Genomic DNA, 22,599 nt, shown 5'->3' with positions numbered 1-22,599 from the left:
AGTAGGGGGGGGGCTCATTTTACTATTTCAGAGAGCCTCTTTGTTTAAAATAATAAAAAACCAGCCAAGAAAACCTTTTATTCTTCATTTAATGAATATGAACCACAAACATCATCAAATCATTGTACTTTTATTGTTCCCAGTGTTGCTAACTGTGACATCAAAATTAGCGAAACTTCGCTAACTTTAAAAGGCTGCAGTTAATCCATGAAGCATTGGTCGAGAATGATATTTGGTGTGTTTATTATTCAGGTAAATTTGAACCATCTGACAAAATTTCAGAATTTTAAAAAATGGTGTTTTCGAGAAAATGGCGCCCAAAAATGGCGATTTTTGAAAATTTTACAAATTCTCGAATTTTTTGCGACAAAACGGTTGACCACAGAAGCGATACAATTTTTTTTTTCGGAAAGCGGGTAACTAGGTCTTACCAACCGTGCAAAACAGAATTTTAAAATTCGAACCGGAAGTGCTCGAAAAAAATTCGCAAACTTCGACTTTTCAGATAAATTGACGTTCATTTGTTAATTTATGTACAAAAAGATACGCATGCGCAAACCAAACTATAATAAAATATAGTTTATTTATATCCCTATGTACATACCACATAAAGAATTATAACTCTACCTGTCTCCATAGCCGAATGGTGAGGCTCCGAAATTGACCATTTTCCATGTCTTCTACAATTCATAAATTGTACAGCCCGTCTTTGATGGCCCATTACTTGGCGGGAAAATTTTTTTCGACAAAACAAAAAAATATGGGTCTCTTAAAAACATGTCTAGTTGCTATAAAAAAAGTTTCAACAATATCTGAGATGGTGATGGTACATGCTCTGCCTGAATTGAAATGGAAGGCACCTTTAGTCGTTGAGGCCATATTTTTGAGTGATTTGACCGTTTTGAAATTTGCGGTTTCTGACCGTTGAGTGATCTAATCGAGTCCCTTCCGAAGAACTGGGCGATAGGGTCTCCACATTCCCGACACCGAAACCAGTGCAGAATTTCAAGGTGTACAACTTCAAATTTCTTGAAGTTACATCTAGTAAAGCAAATTATCCACCAACGTCTGGAGAAAAAGCAACATTATTATTTTCCGTGAAGATATGACAAGTTTCTACAACAACATATTTCTACTTCATTTTTTTTTTCAACTTTCAGTGAGTTATAATATTTCAGAAACTGGTCGATTTGAATGGGAAAAAAACTTAAGTTGTTGATTACGTAAGATATTCTGTCCTTACACTATCGATCATGCTCGATGTGATAGCCACCTGTACGGACCACTGCACAATATCACAGTTTCCACTGCAGTAGACTTCGTTGCATCTGCACCAGTATATTGCAATATCCCATTATATTTATAAACAACATGTGCTTCTCCACGAGGATCATCAAGCAGCCGGCAGAAGCCACCTACGAAGAAGGATACGGAGAGCCACAAAGGACCACCACAGGTTCCGCCTCCAAATTACTGCTAGCTGATCACTCTTACCTTTCTCTTCGCGCTGCTCTGCGCAAGAGATTCCTGTCGTATCTCCGCGCTGCACTGGGCAGGAGACATTACCTCCGCACTGCTATGGACTGGAGATCCAACCTCATAGAAAAAGGACTATTACTTAGAGGAAACTACTTATTTGTAGCAGCGTCTACAAATAACTTTTATGAAACTTTTGTAATAAAAATTTAGGGAAAAGAAAGAATCCGTGTACTGTCTCTATCATACATTACAATATTGTTCCACTCCTCCTTACAGGTCTTCTAGAGGCCATTTATCGTGCAGATCCCAACGTGATAAAATGCGTACTTTGAGAAGTCCAAAAGTACATTACTAGTCCACGGAACTAGCATTGAGACTTACCGGGAATATCCTCGAAGGATATACTAGGACTGACAGTTGCGTCTGTCATGCTTCAGTACAAGGCCAGCAAGTGTTTTGGCCATGTGACTGCAAGATTTGTTCTTGTGCAGTTCCACATGATGGATGTCGTCGCCATACAATATTGGTATTTCGTCTATCCCAATTGGAGACAGGATATGTTCTTCGCAATAAGCAGCACTTTCTTTCTTTTCTTTTTTTTTTTTTTTTTTTCAATCTTACAAATCTTAAATTTTCCTCTGTAGTAAAAGAAGTCACCTGATCATAAAACCTTTTGAGACTTTCTGTGCATTAATGCACCACGTTCCATTGGTCTTTTTCAGGAAAGCCTATGTAGATGACGGCCCGAGTCACTTAGATCCATGTTTCGGTCATTGTAACAACAAATTTCAAGCGGTCACCAGCTAAGTTGAGCGTGTACAGTCTTATGCTCTTTCGCTCCGTGATAGGTCGTAATATTAATGTTTTCAGCTTCAAATTGTTATGGACTGCACGATTTACTGTTGATTAGCCTCATGTAATAATTTGGGTAAAACACGTTGCAGTAATGGATTATCACAGGGCGCCTTCTGTAACACAAGTCACAGGGCCCGGATCTTCTGTAGCACAAGTCTTGTGAGTTTCACTGATACCCTCTTTGAATAAGTTTATATATTACTTTGAGTAATCACACAGCAAAGAATGGTACCTCGCAATTTATACAAGATGGACCAAAAGTGAGGTGACAATGCTGAAACAAGAAACGCTGTTGGAGTAGAGATCCATATTGCACATAGATAATGTTAGGGGAGTTAAGCAGCATCAAAAACAAAGTGATCAATGCGATCATCACATTGGAGTCTCCCATTTTGAATATCACTTTATTTACTTGTTATGATCATTATTATTATTTAATAGGAAGGTTTGGCATGTGACACACGTTTTATATGCAGATTTTTCGCAGGAGTGCAATACCGCTGCGGTTTTGTACTTTAATTAACAATTTACTAATTAAGGCTTGTCTTCATCTTTGCAGGTGTCACTGAACAATGCCTCTGACCGTTTTGTCCTATCACTAACCTTTCACTAATTACGGCCTGTTATATCTTTGCCGATGTAACTTACTGAAAAATGGTGCTAACGATCAGGGAGAGTCTGTGGAAATAATCCTGATATGTGAAAATCGCAGATCGTGTGTGGTTGCTGCAAAGTTTAATGTGTTACACCTTGATAGGAATCCCATTTCCCAGAATGTTGTGGTCTAACTCATCAGCAGATTTCGAAAGACGGGGTCTGTAGCCGACAAACCTCGCAGTGGTCATCCAAAAACATCTATGGATTAGGCAACCACTGTTGCTGTCCTCGGATCCTTCAGCAAAAGTCCACAATGTAGTACATGGCGTTTATCCAGGAATGTGGAGAGAGTCGAATGCTCATATGAAGGACACTTTCCGTTAACAAGTGTCACTCATAGAAAATCCAGATATACCAGCATCTAACAAAGAACCAGACCATGGGATGCTGTTTGCCGAAAGGGTGTCGGAGAAACTGGCAACCAACCCAGATCTTTCCTTCAACGTGTTGCTCTTCCTCGAGGCTTATTTTTACGTGACTGGAGAAGTAAACAAACAAAATCACTGTAACTTGAGTGACAGCAACCCACAAGGAATTGATATACATGGCAGATTGTTAGTGATGAAAAGATTATGGTTTTGTGTGATATTTTTGGCACGAGAAGATCCTCTCCTCAGTTTCTTCGAAGGATGACTAATACCTAACATTTTTGTAGAGGGATCGCTCCTACTAAGGACATCTGCGGAACTGCCCAGATCAGCAGTCTCCTGGGAGGTGGATCGGGCGTCGAGGACTGGTGGAATGGCCACCACGCTCTCTGGATCTCATGCATCTGGACTTCTACTTGTGGGGTCACCTTAAGATGACGACGTATTTCGTCATGATCTAGAATTTACGGCATTTGGTGCGGCGAATTGAGGGTGTTTGTGCTGTCGTACGTCCAGAGTTATTGCTAGCTATGCATGAGGCGTGTTGCACACATACCATTGTTGCACAGGTTGGTCATCTCGAACATGTGTTGTGGGAAAAAAAAAACACAGGAAAGGAGGTTCATAATTAAAGAACAGTTAGTAGTAAGACAAAACGATAAGCGGCACTGCACTCCCTCAAAAAGCTGCATAAAACATATGTCGCATGCATATCCATTTTATTTGAAGTGTTTTTTTTTTCTACTTTGTTCTTTCAAAACGTGAAGAAGAACCATGAGTAGGTACGAAATGTTTTTGTCTTTTACAGAAATATACAATCATAACCGCAGGAATAATTTTACCTTATTAACAGAAATGTTACTTTTCAACTTAAATTTATATTTACAATATATGTAATCGCAAAATATTTGTTTCGTCATGGAGAAACGACATTCTAGACACACACACTATATAAATGAATGTAAAAATGTTTGACGGCTACGATTACCACACATTGATGACTGAAAAGTAGGATAAATGGATTCGAAAACCAGGACAGATTTAACTAACCATGAAAACCAGTTTTATGCAGCAAAACTGACAAAATACTATATTACCATTTTTTACTATAAATGGAAACAATCCATTACAGTAGTGTGTACAAATTAAAACAATTCAGTTCTCACATGTGCACTACTACTGATGTTCTCGTGCTCATTGTGCTACTCAGCTTTTTGACGCGATCAGTGTAAACAATTCCAGTTAAAAAAAAGGTGACCTGGGCAAAAATAAAAATGCCCAAAGGTGATGTTGAAATATAACATTATATACGAGGCGTCTCCGTAAAATAAGGTCTCCATTTGTTTTTCACATAGAAAACACGTTTACTGGCAACAAATGTTACATCGATGGAAAGGCTGGACCTTCAGCTATTTTTCGACGTAACTACCGTTGTGATTGATGCACTTTGCATGTGCTGTGACATTTTTCGTACACATTTGTCATAGAACTCTCCCATCACGATGCGCAGGTACACCCGTTTTCGTTTTTCAACTTGTCGTCGGTCTGGAAATGCAATCCACCCAGGTGTGCCTTCAACTCAGGAAAAAGATTAAAATCCCTAGGTGCTAAGTCTGGGCTGTAGGGGGATGGGAAGAATGCCCCAGCCTAATTCGGCCAGGAAATTGACTGTTGCACGGGCAGTATGGGGACGAGCATTGTCGTGATGAAAACTCATTCCCTTCGTCAGCATCCCCCTCCTTTGATTTTGAATGGCACGACGCAGTTTTTTTTTTAAAGTTTCACAGTAGCGATCTGCGTTTATCGTTGTGCCGGCAGGCATAAAGTCGCACAACAATACACCTTTTCTGTCCCACTAGGCGTCACTTTGCCCGCAGAAACTATTTGTTTAAACTTCCGCGGCTTCGGCGAATTCGAATGCCGCCACTGACGCGACTTTTCCTTAGTTTCAGGTGTCATGTAGTGCATCTAAGTTTCGTCGCCTGTGACGACTGGCTCCTAAAATTCCTCGCCCTGTTCTGCATAGCGCTCCAGGAACCCGCGGGGCACTTCAACACGTTGCCGTTTATGGTCTTCGGCGCCCATTTTGGGAATACACCTCGCACACACTTTGTGATAACGCAAATGCTCGGCCAAAATCTTGTGAATCGTACTCTTTACTGACTTCAGGAATCTGTTCGCACAGCTCGCGTACTGTCACACGTCGATCTTCAAGCATTGCTTGCTCCACTTTTGCAATTGTTTTGGCCGTAACCGAAGGACGACCAGAACGCTGTTCATCATGAAGGTCTGTACGTCCGTCCTTGAACTCTCACCCACTTTCGCACGTTTTTGACGTCCATACACTGTGGCCCATACACTTCGCATAAATGACGATGGATGTCAATCGTGGTAGTGCGCTTGGCACTCAAAAAACGGATCACTGCACGCAACTCGTACCTGGCGAGAGAAGCGAGGGGAGCTCCATCGCGAATGGTTTCCCACTCCAAACTGAGCGTCGCAGCGGGCTTGCTTTGGTGATAATATTAAAAGGGAAGCCACGCTACACGCCATTGTTTCCATATTTCGCACCAAAGCGTTCCTCACGGCTCCGGCGCCTTGGAGACCTTATTTTACGGACACGCCTCGTAAATATCATCCCTAGATGTTGAAGGATATAAACATTTTACAATTTTTTAAAAATAAGCACGGACGTCAAGAACCGCCTTTTAAATACGGACTTATCCTGCTAAACATGGACGTAATAACCCTATTGACGGCTAATTCCTCCTAAACCGCTGGACCCATTTTGATGACTTTTGACACATGAGTGGACCATGGCCTAGCTTAAGATTTTACCACGTTATTTTTTCCTAAGAGCGTATCCTATGGGGGTACAGTGATAACAATAATGGGCTAGCATATATCCCCGAATTTAAATCACCAATTCGGAAGTTTATTGGAGCATCTCTGGAAATTATTAAATACCCAAAAAGTTCTGTCGAATTTCCCCATTGTGACATTGCATGCGCTCCTACACCTTTCGTTTCAGGGTTAAACAAAGGCAGGTACGTGTCATTCATAGTTTCTGGGTTAGAGAATGCTAGTTGTGATCGCCACAATTAAACGGGGACATTAGTGAGAGCAAATCAATCATGGGATTTCTCAACAGCGTTATGCGGGCCTGTATATTTTACGAGTTTAATCTGGGATAAACGCTAGTGAAATGTGAATAAAAATATGCTAGAGTTTCTATACTGACGTGGTAAATGAGAGGACAGTATAAAAACGATTCACATATTAAGAAGGACAATAAATCTTTCAACGATGAACCATGTACGGGAGGTCCATAACCATAGAGAACAAAGCGCTATTGAAGCCGATAATGGCCTAAAGTGAAAAACTGAGAGAAGCATTGAACTGCAGTACTAAAACCATTCACTCACACCTCCACAGTTCGAGAAACTGAATAAAGTGTTCCACATCGCATGAACTGAAGGGTATGCTTCTGAAATACTGCCAAATAGGTACAAAATGCAACTATTTACTCTTAGCAATCCTGTGAAGGTAGAGCTTGGGAGTCGTAACGGCATCATTCTGGTTCAGAACAACGTAAAACATGTTGCTAAGATCAAGCAAGATATCATTATCCGACTTGGTTGGAAATGCTAATATGTCCTCCACATTCCCCGGATAATGCACCATCGGATTACTATTTACTCAACTCGTTTACCTCCAGTGACGACGGTTCCACCTTTGATGAGATGATCCAAGGACCACCGGACGACTTTTTTGGTCAAAGTTTCGATACGTTTTACCAGCATAAAACTCACAGTTTACCCGAAAGTTGGGGACAGGTTAATGGAGAGTAATACTGATTTTTGAAGCGTCTTACTTCACGTTGTTGTCTTTGTAAGACTGAAAATTCTACAAAAAATTTTGGGTATCTAACAATTTCCTGAGGTTTACTTCAACTACCATCGTCATCCTCGTCACTTGACCAATCGTCCACTCGCAAAGTTGGAACCGGAATTTGTTTATTAGGTCGCCGCACTGGACAGTGCATTTTATTTTTAAGATAATGTTCGTAAGTGTCACTTTGACTATGATCAGCTGTCCACACTAAAATATTCCGGTCGTTGCCACCGGTATAAAGCTCTTGATAAAACGAATTAAACACACAAGTATTTACAGTGTTGTAATGTCCTAACAACGAATTGATTTTTGAACCTGTATAAATATCAAATGTGAAAACTGCACCATCCGAGGGCACATAAACCAACTCTGGTGTGCAATTAACGGTAACATCCATCTGAACAAACTTTTTTGTATGGTTCTGGACTCGTCCGTAGTTGACCATCTCGTGCTCTCCCTTCAGAATATTCCACAACCGAAGCCTCTCGTCCGTACCAAATGAAAGCAAGTAAAGTCCATCGTGGGTAAAACATAAGCTATTTACTGCTCCTTCATGCGCATTGATGGGAACAACACTGCGGACACTAGGTACATTGTTATGCATGTTAAGACACTTCAAGTAACTTTTGGATGCTCGCACGTCCCAGACTAGTATTTCACCATTGAAGCTTCCTGTGGCTAGAACAGATTCACACAACGGTGACCACCTGCATGATATTACACCAGCTGTGTGTCCACGTAACTCTTGAGCACAAGAACCAGTTCTCATATCAACTAAGAAAACTTTATCTACATACGTTGCCACTGAAAAGAAAAGAAATATTTATTTATTACCAAACTGTGTAAATAAAGATAGAAGACAGAAGCAAATGAGAGTTTCACTAATACTTTATCGGTTTAGAGTTCTTTCCTATAGCACTACTTCCTGCAATCTTAGAAACCAGGAAATTACTTACACAATTTATCTTCATTTTAACAAAGAGGAGGTCAGAAATTTTCACTGCAGCAAAGAGAAGTTAGGGTGATTTCTATAAAATCGACAATGGATTATGCAGTATTATCAGTGTGTTACCTGAAACAAGTAAGTGATTTATCTTTGAACTATCACAACTATAAATAACAAGTAATTACTCTCAAAAGTTTTATCACTCATTGCTATACAAATATTCACAGCAAAAGTACAGGTTGATTTAAGAAAAATGGGAAATCTTGAAAGTTAAATAATTTCATGAAAACAAAGTTTTATTGCATTTAATAGTAAAAATAATACCATTTTAGAATACACAAAAAAAGAAATCACAAGCTTACAAATCAGGGGATCTGGGAGGCCATTGAATGTCAACAATTTTCGAAATTACACGTTCCCAAAACAATTGGCGTACAGCAGCCATCGATATTCGCTGTGTGGGACGGTGATCCATCTTGTTGCAACCAGGCTGTCAATAACGTGTGGAAATTTATAGTTTTGCACAACAAAGGTTTCAAAAGCATGCGAGGTAACGATTCGATGTGACCGTAATCGCATGGCCGTTCTCATCCTCAAAACAATAAGGGCCCATCACACCTTGTGATGACAGCACACCACACAGTAACTTAGTTGCTGTGTAATGGACGCTGGTGTAGCTCGATAGGATTGTCTTGTGCCCGTGGCGTCCTAAATTAAAATAACGCGAATTCCCTACGTGCCCCCTCCACACTGTCATTGTTCTTGTAAAACGCTTTCGTTGCAAAAGCACGTTGCGCACCACTCCAAGCATTTATGATAACTAAATGGCAGGGTGTCGTTGACAGGTTGGCGTACGTTATTCAATGTTACAAACACAACTTTCAAAATTTCCCGTTTCTTTGAATCACCCTGTACTAACTTAGTTTAAAACATGGCAACCCTGCACATGCAAAGTCACTGAAAGAACAATTAAGGAAAGTATTTTCCCTCTAGTTCAGTCAAATTGTGCGTATTTCGGAGGGAATTAAGACACTCAAAATAACAAAACGAAACTTGATGGAAATGTAGTACTACTTACGTTGTATTTCTCTCAAAAATAAATAAATAAAAATGTAAACATTTATAAAATAATGAAGAATCCTGTAGTGAGTTTTCCAACTACGGTGTTATTGATATGGCTGCTGTCAAAATTCATAGTAAAGTTGTTTAGTGTGTGTAACTTTTTACATAACAAACCCAAAAAGTTTATTCGTACGGCAAAATTAAGGCAACAGCTTCGAAATATTGTGGAATAAACTGATATTCAAATAGAATGTTTTCTCTGAAATATTTCTACTAACTGCAGAAAGTCATTCTTTTAAATATATGTTTTATGATCTTTCAGCTTTACGTCCCACGCATATGACGGCTAGGCTAAAGGAGACGGTGATGATGAGAAACAAATCGAATGGTGGAATGAATAAAGTGCGAGGAAAGGGAGAACCCCGAGAAAACCCACGCACACGGTGTATGTCTAGCACAAAGTTCACTTGGCGCGAGATGAAATCGAACCAAGGACCCCATGAATCAAAGGTGAACGCTCTACCACTGAGGCACAAATATACGCCTTAGACTTAAACGTAAATATTTCATTGACTATACAGAACTATTAGGTATTCCTCCATTCATATTGTAGACCATTCTAGTCACTTTGAAACGACATGTTTTATTTCTGAATCGCAAAATAAAAAAAAAAAATGAAATAAATTCTTTAAGTTTTACGTCCCACGGTTATGCAGGCTAAGCTAGTGAAGACGGTAATGATGAGAAATGAATGAAATGGTGGGATGCAGAAAGTGGGAGGAGACGGGAGAACCCCGAGAAAACCCAGGCACACGATGTTTGTCCACCACAAAGCTCACTTGGCGGGAGCTGAGATCGAACCAAGGACTTACAGGCACCAGAGGCACTCTACCACCGAGCCACCGTGGCCCCCGCAAAATATTAGAGAACTACTTCATTTTATGTTGTGGACGATACGGTCCGTAATGTGTGACGAGTGAAGTTTCGTTCTCGTATCGTTGTTATACGAAGATCAAAATCATTCAATTCACATTCTTCAATTTTTATTAGGTTATTACTAAACCCACAAGCCCGCATACATATGAACACTCAAGTCCATTTGTTTTACATTCACGATTTCCTTCACATGACGTTTTACAATTGCATACCACTATCTTCACAGGTCTTTCTATTTTCTCGAACTGTCGTAAATGGTAATTACATGTTGTTTCGTAGTTTCGAATTGCATTCGGTAGGTGGAAGTTCAACATGTTATCACTGCTGCTTAGCTCTTTCATATATACATATATGTGGTGTTTCAAAACAACACCGACAACGTTCGGAAGGTGATTCCTGACAACAAGACAAGAAAAAGTATAGACAAACCCGCGTGTACAAAACGCAGGCTTCCGAAAACATGAAAAAATGAATTTTAAAGTTCCATAGCTCCGAAACTATGAGACCTACCGCAGTTGGGTCAAGACTTTCTATAGGAACTAGTATGTGCCCTATCAAAGTATCCATGCTTCAGAATCCTGTGGTACTTCCACAATAATTTTTATAGAGGTAGTTAGTGAGTACTTCAAATTATATGCCTGTAGAGTTTGGTCAAATTCTCTCTATAAAAATTGTTGCGGAAGTACCTTACGATTCTGAAACATGTATTTTTGGATAGCACACAGATTAGTTCATAAGTGAAGTCTTCATCCGACTACGGTAGGTGGCATAGTATTGGTGCTATGGATCTTTAAAGTTCATTTTTTCATGTTTTCGCCAGCCTATAACTCCAAAGGGAAGCATTTGTGTACCCAGGTTGGTTTATACTTTTTGTCTTATCTTGGCGTGAGGAATCACTTCCCAAACGTTGTCCATGTTGTTTTGAATCACCCTGTATATGCAGTGAATCTTGACGTGTTGTACCTGAGGTTGGAAAAAGTACTACAAAATTGAAGTTTCCATCGATATTACTCTTGACTACGGTCTTCTAATAAATATATTTTGATGTTCCTGAAAGCATTTTGAAGATAGTGATATGCAATTGTAAAACATCACGTGAAGGATATTATGAGTGTAAAATAAATAGACTTATGTGTTCATAAGTGTGCGTGCTGTGAGTTTAGTAATAGTCCAGTGACAATTGAAAAATTTGAATTGAATAATTTTGGTCTCCGAATAAAAACGATACGATACTTCACCCAACACACATTACGGACCGTATCGTCCACAACATCTCTCTAATTTTTTGCCATAGAAAAATAAAACATGTCATTTTAAAGTGACTAGAACGACCTATAATATTAATGCAGAAACACCTAATAATACTCTGTAATCAAGAAAATATTTACGTTTAAATCTAAAACTTTTTTTTTTTTTTAAAAAAAAAGTAACTTCCTGCAGTTGGTGGAAATATTCCAAAGAAAACATTCTATTTAAATGTTAGAGATTACTCACAAAATTTTTAATCTGACCAAATGTTATACACATTAAAGATATTTTGACGGCAGCCACATTGATAACATCGTAGTTGGAAAACACTACAGAATTCTTGATTTATTTTTTATTTTTACTTTTTATTGATTTATTTTATCTATATTAGTAATAGTTCAACGACAGTTAAAAAAAATGAGTGCGACGAAACGAGCGAGCTAAATTGAACACATGCTAATGAAAAAGGTATTGATGACAACAGTGAACTAAGTTGTTGTTCTGCACCTATGTAAGCGTCCGAACTAAATGCGAAACAACAGGTATCGTATATATAGATACTAATGAAAAAAGAAACAACCGATTTTTAACACATACACCAATCCTCTGTAGATGTGAATTCAATAACGTACAAAGAGTGAAAAAGTGACTGACTGGACAGGATTCGAACCCGGGTCCTCCAGCATACCGTGCCGATGCGTTAACCACTACGCCACCCAGTCCGCTTCCCGCGACAGTCAGTTGAAATTCTGAATTTAACTTTCTGTTCCAAAGTAAAATGGGTCTGGAATGTAGGGTAAAATTTGGTCGAGTGACTCTGAATCCAGTCTCGGAATCTAAAGAAAAAATTCATGTAGGGAGAGCAATTTGTGACTAACATGTGGATTATACGGTCATGGAACCAGACGTAGTAACCAAAATCTTGACCTCTCCCGCCCTTAACCCTCGGGATCCCAAGCTTCTCTTGTTTCGCAAAAGCCAAATGGGAATACATTTTTGCCCTAACTTATTTTTTACTTTAATATTGGGGGAAAAGCATTAAGATTATTATAAGGGGCGATCAACTGAAACCCGTTGGTTCCATGTATTATTGGTATAGTGTGTACGAGGATATTGTTTATTTAATAGTGTGTAATGGCTAATATCCCTGTGTGTTGGGTGTAGGAATGTTGTTGATACTTGTTTCCCTTTTGCAGGTATAACGAGAGATGGCGTTCAAATTCCCAATCCGTCCAAACAGGACCAGCGTGCCATCATCCAGTTTCTGAGTGCCGAAGGTTGTCAACCAGCTGAAGTGTTCAGGGGTATGAAAGACGTGTATGATGATGCATGCGTCTCCAAAACAGTGGTGGACTGGACCAGAATGTTTCGGAAGCGGCGTGAACAAAAAACTGATTATCTTCGTCCTGGTCAAGCCCATTTTGTTGCCACAGAAGACTCGCTTGAAAAGGTGAATGCGGCTATAGCTGCGGATAGACGCATTAGTATTCAATCCATAGCTTGTGACTTTCACATCTTTGGGCCTCTCAAGAATGCATTGAAAGGTCAGAGATTTCAGTCTGACGCTGAGGTTCAGGACGCTGTGCGTGATTGGTTTGATAGTCAGCCGTCCAAAGTTTACATGGACGGCATTTGTAAGTTACTGACACAGTGGAACAAGTGTCTCAACGCTCATGGTAACTTCTTCTGAACAATATTTTTACTGCACGCTAACCACAGACGCCTCTAGATAGTGTACAAGTTTCCGCTCGTAATAAAAGTTATTTAACGAATTATGACCACTGAACGTGTTTCAGTTGATCGCCCCTTATATTTTGTTTGCGTGCACACTTTTATTGATAATACTGATATAATATTTTGGAAAGCAAAAAGGGAATTAAGATTATCAAGATAACAAGAGATTTTGTTGAATAAATAAATGCATGGACCTAGAAAAGCAAACTCCAGGAAACAAAAATGAAAAAGATTGAAGGAAATATCTATTTACATGAAATTTTGTAAAGTTCTCAAATGTTCGCATTACTGGTAAATAACATCTTAATATTAGAAACAGCAGAGCCATCTGTTGTATAAGGAACAATATTTTTACATGGAAGCTCACAAGGGTACATTTTGGACCCCAGTAGTACAAATTTCCAATTATCTCAATAATTAATTACATTCACTGGAGCTTTCATGTAGAAAATGTAGAAGGACCAAAAATATTCAACTAGTAAAAGAACAGCCATAATCGCAGAAAAAATTACAGGAAACAGAAGCAAATTTGAAAGTGTTGGGTACAAAATGTACCCCATTGGGCTTCCGAGAGTTAAAAGAAAAAGGAAGGAAAAAAGAAAAAATGCAGTTATTACCACCAATGGGACATTCCATGAAATGTGGATAAAATAAAATTGTATATATATATATATATATATATATATATATATATATATATATATATATATATATATATATATATATATATATATTGTCCTTGAACAATTTCCAAAATAGTGACTTCATTAGAACCTATACTCTACTGTAAACTACAGCCATGATTGCCACAGTCTGAGCGCGCAAAGTCAGTACTGATGTTGTATTAAATTCCAGATAAAATAATAGAGCATTTCTAGGTACAAGATACCCATAAATAAAATTATTCTAATTTATAGTCCATCGAGAAGTAAGGGCTAAGGAACATGGAGAGGAACAATTGCAAGGAATAAATTTTATATAAACGAAGTAATGTACCGTTCAGTATGAATATATGTTGTGTACCGTTTGTGACAGAGATTTATTTATTTATTTATAGTGAAAAACTGGTTCCATACATTCTAGTGAAGTGTTTAAGATGACTAGAACATACTCACAAAAAAGTGCAATCATGTAACTTGAATATAGCAATTGATATTCCTCCGATATAAGAAGCTTTGAGGACTTGTAACCATGAAACAACAGCATTAATAAAAGCAACAGGGCACACCGCCACATGTTAAACAAACCTTATTCATTTACAAGAAATGAACTCAGAAAATGCTCTGAACGTTTATTATTATTATTTGCTAGGGAGGGACCCATGAAAGGATACTTCCCAAGTTCAGGAAAAGTACGAGGAACTGACAATAACTAACTAGCTCTATGTGCTACGGAACCCGAAGGTTCAATGCCGCATACACTAAAGCTCTCCACTGACCTCTATCCTTAGCCAACTGGATCCAGTTTCTACTTTGTATTAACATTTCTGTGACATCCATCTTAATATTTTCCTCCCTAGGTCTTCCTAATGGTCGTTTTCCGATTGGGCTTCCAGCTAGGACTTTGAAAGCGTTTCTACTTTCTTCCATCCTGGCTAAATGACCTGCCCACCTGACCTCCTAGATTTGATGACCCTAACAAAGTTTGGTAAATGGTATAAATTATGTAGTTCCTCGTTATGAAGTTTCCGCCATTCCACATTCCCGTTCCTCTGGGGTCCGAATATTCGTCTCAGGATATTGTTCTTAAATACTATCAGTCTCTGTTCGTCCCTCAGGGTAAGCGACCATGTTTCGCAACCATACGCAACAACAGGCATGATTATCGTTTTATACATTTAAGCTTCAAATTCCTCGACTGAATTCGCGGATTTTGAAATGAATAATAACATGAATTCCTTGCCTTTAGTCGGCATTTAATTTCTTCGTGAATATGATTTTCATCTGTTAATATTGATCCTATATATTTGAAAGTATCAACTTTATCAAAAGTATTATTTGATATTTTAACGCATCCATAACTTGCCATATTACAATCCCGATGAACTCCCATGTATTTACTTTTCTCTGCATTTACTTCTAAATCAATGTTCATGCAAGCATTTAATAACACCTCTGCATTTCTTTCTATTGTTCTCCTATCATCCCCTATCAGACTTACACCATCAGCATACGCTATAACCTGGTGAATATCATTCAGCTCTAGACCCAGGTTGCTATCTTTGATTTTCCTTATAGCGTACTCCAGGACAAAGTTGAATACGAATGGTGATAGCGCCTATCTCTGTTTCAGGCCATCCTTGATGTGAAAGCTCGTGGACAAATTTTTCCTACCCGGACTTAACTTTGGAATTCATTTAAATATTTTTCCTACCCGGACTTAACTTTGGGATTCATTTAAATATATCTTAATTAATCTAATTACCTTTTTCGGTATTCCAAATTCTGTAAGAATTTAGAATAATGTTTGTCTCCTAACCGAGTCGTAAGCCTTTCTAAAATCGATAAATAAAATTGATGTACCGGGGAATTGTATTCCTACTTCTTGTATTTGTTGAATGGTACATATTTGGTCGATAATTGATCCATTCTGCCTAAATCCGCACTGATAATATCCAATAATTTCATCTGCGTATGGGATCAATCTTGGAAGAATGTTTGAGAGGATTTCACAGAATGTTGACAGAAGAGAAATTGCCTCGATAATTAAAAAATCGGTTTTGCCACCTTTCTTGTGAATTGGAACAATGATTGACTCTTTCCACTCTTGTGGCAATTCCTACTTGTTCCAGATAAGGAGAATAAGTTTGTGTATCTTGTTCCACAAATTTTTGCCTCCAGCTAAAATTAAGTCAGTCGGAATTTCGTCTACACCCGGAGATTTATATTTATTTAAGTTATGTATAGCGATTTCTACTTCTATTCGGTTAGGTTCTGGAATATAAGGTTCTGCGGTGTCCATTTTCCTTTCTCCACGCACATTAACTTTTGGCTGCGTGTTACGTAAATCGTCAAAGAAATCTTTCCTTCTATTCACAATGATATCTGTATCAGTAAGAACTGTTCTGTCGGCTTTCTTTACTGCATATGTGCGAGGTTGATAGCCTTTCTTAAATTCGTTGATCCCCTTATACATGTCCCGAATGTTTATTATTATTATTATTATTATTATTATTATTATTATTATTATTATTATTATTATTATTAGCTTCAAAAACTAAGAGCGACCTAGTTAATTGTGATAATTATTAGTGCTGTTAAAATTCAAATAATTTGTTATTCAAATAATAGGTTCTTCGAAAATTCATTATTCGTATAATTGTTCCAATAATTATGCAAATAATTTTACCAGCGCTAGTATTAGTCAACCATATGACATCACAAAACGAATTTGCAAGTAGTATTGTTTTCTGATATAAAATATGTATTTTTTTACTTACCAGCTATTAATGAATACTGAGCTGTTGGAGGCATTCGATGTTGGAAAATTTGGCCTTCAAAACGAATTATTTCTGTAGGTCTCATACTGTTTGTGTCCCAGATTTTCAGTAGTTTATCCATGCCACTTGTGGTGAACATTCCTGTATCCAAAGGATACCACTGCACGCATTCAACACTGTGTTTATGGCAACGGACAGTTTCCCTTTTAAAAAAATAATAATATATGTATATAAAAGTTTTTATAGTTAGTTTATAAGCTAGAAGCGATTAACATGTATATTCTGAAAATTTTCTAAATAATGTTACAATTATATCAAACTTTATATCTGACTACCTGCCAAATTCGTCGCCTTTGTAAGCCTCAACGGACAATAATTATTTGTGAACAACTATTCTCTTAAGTCGCCCTCAGAAACTGGGTCGGTACTTTGGGCTCAACAGCAGACAACATAAACTTCAGCGCCTGATATAAAAGAAACATTGAAACCAATCTTGGCAACTCTTTTTCTATTCTACACTGATTCGGATAAGGGTCACTTCGCTCAGTGTTTGGACATGAGCACTTCTAAGCGTTACGACAGTACCTTTTTCATTTGATTTAATTATAAGGACCTCAGTCGTTTTTTTACCGAACGCTCTTTTCATGACTTGCCTGTTATTTAAGATATCGTAAAAACACACTTGATGTAGACTTACTTTAGTGTGTGACAAAGGAGATGATATATATCACGTGTTAGAAATGGTCAGTATTAGCGTCCAGGTAAAGCTGAACCCGACAATCCCCAAATATTCAACATATCCAAAAGAGTTGCACTAATTTTTAGGATATCGGATTTCGATGCGACGATGGACTATGGTTTGTTTTAGTTAATTTGATTTTCATATAATTGATTACAGTCAAATCTGTTGAACATGGAGGCAACAGTCCTTTCGCATTGTTATTTGAAAGATGACTTAATACCAGCCATTCTTAGATGGCAGATACATATGGTATGTCGTTCTAACACGTTGGAATTATCCAGTGGCTAATTCTTATAGTGTAATTGATTCACTATTGCCTCCCCCCTCTCCTCGTAGACAACTGACTATGCAGGGTGCTTTGTGTGCGCGCGGGTCGAGGTTTTAGATGAGTTACTGCCTCAGACACAAACAAAAATAGTGATTCACAGTAGGTTTAATACAGTCCCAGTATTGTAATGCAACACTAAATTCGAATCAACCAACCACACCAAACCAAACCAAATGATTCAGAAATGAAAGACTACCACGTAAAGAGTTACGCGGAAATAGCCTTATGCAGGAGATGCATGTAGTCACGATGTACCATTAGCCACGGCATTTTCATATGACCATGCCTACGATGTCACCACACAAAAACATTGCATTTCTTCATACATATTAATTTTAACTGCAGTAGAACTTCCTTACGTTATCTTTATTACTATTTCAATTTATTAACAAAATGCAGATACTTTGTAGAACATCCGTATTTTGCCCTACAGTTACATCTTTCCCTGGAACTTAAACAGAAAAGGTGCTAAAAATAAGAAAAAAAAAACAGCAGTTTTTATTAAACTACTAGCATAGATCATATCAAGATAAAAACTTTGGCTTTTAGATTACATCCCCAGCGCGCCACCAGACAAATATAAAATACTAGAGGTTAACATGACTTTGTATATTGAATCCAACCGTATCGAGATTTATGGAAATAGTAAGGAATTACAGAATTTTATTCGCACAAAAAACCTAATTCTCTACTGAGTTCATTTCCTAACATTTCAGCTTCCCCTCCCTCCCGGGAAAGAATATACAATAGAATGAATTTATCAAAAAACAAAATTGACGCTACAAGGCCGCTTTCCCAATATTAATTTAAAAATATGAAAAACATGCTGAGCGAACAACTTTCTAACACTCCACGTAAGCAGTCTTTTGTATGTGTAAATGTTGCCATCTATTGTTAGAACTTTTACTGTCTATCCATCTGACACATTTTTATCAGTCTATCATTGTGACTTAATCACCCGTTGTATACGAATATAAAGTCTGTACTATTTTGAAAAAATTAAAATATATCCGAAAAAAATGACGCTTTAAGTATAAACAAAGTCTTGAGATAGGAATACTACATTTTTTTTTTAAAACACTATTTCATAATCTTGTTTTACCATTGTCTCCATCATGCCCACGTAAGCTTCACTTTTCAACTAGCCTCACAAACTAACACCAAGTTAGGCGCCACAAAAATGAACCATGACGGTCGATCTAAAGCCCGTAAATAACGATAGCTATGGTTACAGCCTGGTCACAACATAAATGGGCTCTAAGTGTTGAAAGTACACAGAAACCCATAGAAAACTTAGAACAATCCTCTTCTAGGTATGTAAGTAATGCGTGTTACTGGACTCATTTACAGATAGTTATTTTGACTCAATTATTAGCTATAGCTAATTTGACAACACTGAAAAACATTGGTGGGGTCGCGGTGGCTCAGTGGGAGAGCGTTCACCTCTGATGCGTGAGGTATCTGGTTCGTTTCGCCGAAACCGGTTTTTACTAGTTATCGTTTTTCTCCAAAACAGGTTCGGTTTTCACCGAATCCGGTTTTCTTCAAAACAGGTTCGGTTTTTTACCGAAACCGGTTCAGTTTCATCGAAACTGGTTTCAGTTTTTCCAAAACTGGTTCTATTTCTGACTAGAATAATGTTTCGTTGTTCTCCGGAAACCGATTTCGTTTCCACAGAAATAGTTTTGTGTTTCTCAAAACAGTTTTGGGTTTTCAGTTTTTACTAAAACCAGTGCGATTTTTGCCGAAGCCGGTATTGGCTCCTTCTTATGAGGACTTACATGTTTTAGATCTTCAAATCGGCTTAGTTTTCAATCAAAATTGGCTTGTTTTCATCAAGAACTACTTTTGAGCTTCTACTTAAATCCAGTTTGATGAAAAGCGAACCAGTTTTCTCAGATAACCGAACCGGTTTTGCAGAAAACCGAAAACAGTTTCGGCGAAAAACCGAACCGATTTTGAAGAAAAATGAAACCGGTTTTGGAGAAAACCGAAATGCCGGTTTTCGGATTTTCTACAAACCGGTTTCCGGTTTTTATAAAAACCGGTTTTGACCATCCCTGGTATGTACTATGATACTTGGATGAATAATACTGAAGAAGCTATTTAACTGAAAGTCATTTTTTTTTCTATAAAAAATGCTCAAATTTCAAAATATTAACGCGGAATGTATTTAGACTGCATTGTGTGACTGCTGTGCAATTGATAGTGGCACTCAAGTGTCTCCCACAGCCTGTGTCGACAGTCCGCCGTAAGTTACATCCACAGTGTTTCCACCTAACCGTGAAACATGGCGGCGGCTCTGAGATGTTGTAGACCGCAATATCCTAGGTCTTGTTGGATTCTGACGCTTATCGGTTGCATCACTGTCGGCGATTATGTCGATATTTTAGGGCGCCATGTGTATCATATGGTCTACAGATTGTATCCGAGCAATGATGCAATATTTCAGGATTATAATGTGCCCATTCACACAGCTGAAACTGTTGCAGTGTGGTTTGAGGAACATCAGGATGAGGTTGAACACCTCCGCTGGCCCGAGCAACAGAAAATATCTTAAAATTTACTCACGTTCAACACTTATTATGTTTAATTAAAATTACGGAAGTATTAATGTAATTGAAATGATCAATGTTCAAATCAATATTTACCTTTCCAACATACAAATACATTTGCAAGTGTACTGCGGAAGTCCGGTAAAATTGTGCAAATCATGAAGATATAAAGATCCATCGGCAGCACCTGAAAGTAAACTATCATACAAATTTTCAGTCTTATAAGTTGAACTGATTCAAAAATTTTTCAAAAACCCGCGAAAAAACTTTTTTTTGTGGTACTTGCAACAATGGTCTATGCCTTATATAAAAATGGGTCATTCTACTCTTTTTGCTTGTAAAACTTAACTACAGTTACTATTTTCTTGAATATGCCCTTAAAATGATATAAGAAGATTGAATACTAATAATAAACTACACTTCTAAATTCCTTTGGTCCATATGCCAATTAAATACGAGGATGAATCAAAAAAGTTAGCTCCAGTGCTTAAGAAAATAAAACAGGATAGAAATTTTACAATAACTTTATTGGTATCGTCAAGTTCCACTCACAATCTACTTTTCAATGCAATTGCCTCTGTTATTTAAGCATTTGTCGAGGCGTGGTACAAGTTTTTCTATGCCTTCTGCACAGAAATTCCGTTCAATGCCCGATAACCATGCATACCACCACAAGAAATATTCAGTTCATTTGCGATTTTGTCTATTGTTATGTGTGTGTTCGCAAGAATGCATCCATTCACGCAAGCAGCGATTTCCGGATTTGTCGCAGTTTTGATGATCTTCCCTCGCGGACAGCATCATCAATATCTGTACGTCCGTTCTCAAACATATTGCACCACTTCGTGACAGCTTGATGTGATGTTGCATTTTCACCATACACTTCACGCAACTGCCGATAAATTTCAATACAGTTACACCATATCGCCCACAAAAAACGAATCACTGCACGCATTTCCGATTGGACGCCAATCACTCGCAGCCGTCGAGACATGTTTACGACTGATTATCAAAACACCTCCACTTGCCTCGTGAAAGTCGCTACGTTACACGATACAACTAACATGTCTGATGTTGCATCACAGTTTCATCAAAATACCCTTTGACCGAAAATATTTAACGAAGGAGTGCAACTAACTTTCTGACTGACCCACGTATTTCATCTACTAATTTCTATTATAAATACAAATGAAACAAACTTTCTGCTTTATTTAAGTTTAAACTAACATTTGAATTATATAGTTTACATTTCGCAGCATAATGCTGCTACTTTATGTACAGACTCTTTTTCCTCTATTACGTTCAATTACGTGGCTCGCGTAGCGTAATTTGTAAACTGTTTCGCCTTTAATGCGAGTGGTCCCAGGTTTGAGTCCCGGTGAGGACACTTGGTCAAAAAGGTGTCACGATTTTTTCCGTTTCCAAGGTTTTCCTCATTCACACCAGGCAAATGCCAGGATGTACCTACCATATAGGTCCCAGGCCGCTTCCTGCTTACTCAATCCTTTCATCTCCCCTTCCTCGGAAAGTGTTCTCATCGAGGGATGTCATTCCTCACATGTGACTGACTTCAAGGTCATAGATTCCCATCATGCCCAGGAGTGTGTATAAATAAATAAATAACTTGGGTGTGATTTCATATTACTATACGAAAGCTGAACAAAAAACAAACCTACGCAACCATTGAAAATATCTTTTTAGGACAAGTGAGTCAATAACACTTCTGTTTTAAGCGATTGGAATGTTACGAAATCCAGAATGTTACCATAGAAACAGCAGGAGTTACCAAAATATGCCATGTGTTCTGTCACCAAGAGTTGTGTGGAAAAATTCCCTCTTCTTTTTGGATCAAAAGATCCAATATATTTCAATAAAAAATTTTCTTGTACGGCTTATACGAGTATCTGGAGAACTATAATAGTGTAGACAAACCTAAATTATCAGTTAACTCAGTACGACGTCCTTATTCCATAGAAAATACGCAAACTCAATTTAGGGACCGTTGAAAAATTTTGTGCTCCCTGATCCAAAAATTAATTATTGGCCAAGATCGCAATCTCTTAATTTTTTTTCCTATATTCTTGTTTATCCAAACGCCAAAAAATGAAAGGGTGAAAGATTGCTTCATCTCCGTATTACTTGACATTTTGTTGGTGATACACGTATAATTAAATTCTTGTGTTTTGTAAAACTATTTTAAAATTTAATGTTTGTCTACTCTTTTGTATATTAATGTCTGGGACCGTTGAAAAATTTTGTGCTCCCTGATCCAAAAATTAATTATTGGCCAAGATCGCAATCTCTTAATTTTTTTCCTATATTCTTGTTTATTTAAACGCCAAAAAAATGAAAGGGT

The 22,599-nt window shown here is 37.9% G+C and overlaps 1 protein-coding gene across 3 annotated transcripts in view; it reads right to left on the bottom strand.

Annotated features, from left to right (window-relative positions):
• Window positions 1–660: 660 nt before the first annotated feature.
• The window catches only part of LOC145673737 (DNA excision repair protein ERCC-8-like), a 34,863-nt gene continuing 12,924 nt past the window's right edge, over window positions 661–22,599 (bottom strand). The window contains exons 3-5 of one of the 3 annotated variants that reach the window (XM_081743476.1): window positions 20,340–20,441; window positions 16,619–16,821; window positions 661–8,057 (exon numbers count right to left, since the gene is read on the bottom strand). In XM_081743476.1, coding sequence (XP_081599602.1) covers window positions 7,309–8,057; window positions 16,619–16,821; window positions 20,340–20,441 — 1,054 coding nt within the window. In that variant the 3' untranslated portion in view covers window positions 661–7,308. The remainder of the gene's footprint in view (window positions 8,058–16,618; window positions 16,822–20,339; window positions 20,442–22,599) is intronic. The other 2 variants (XM_081743477.1, XM_081743475.1) reach the window with 2 other exon arrangements.

The sequence above is a fragment of the Thermobia domestica genome, chromosome 17 (assembly GCF_964235325.1).
Source record: "Thermobia domestica chromosome 17, izTheDome1.hap1.1, whole genome shotgun sequence".
In the NCBI taxonomy this organism is placed as follows: Eukaryota; Metazoa; Arthropoda; class Insecta; order Zygentoma; family Lepismatidae; genus Thermobia; species Thermobia domestica.
The sequence above is the reverse complement of the archived record's forward strand: the minus strand, read 5'-3'. Positions and strand labels throughout refer to the sequence as shown.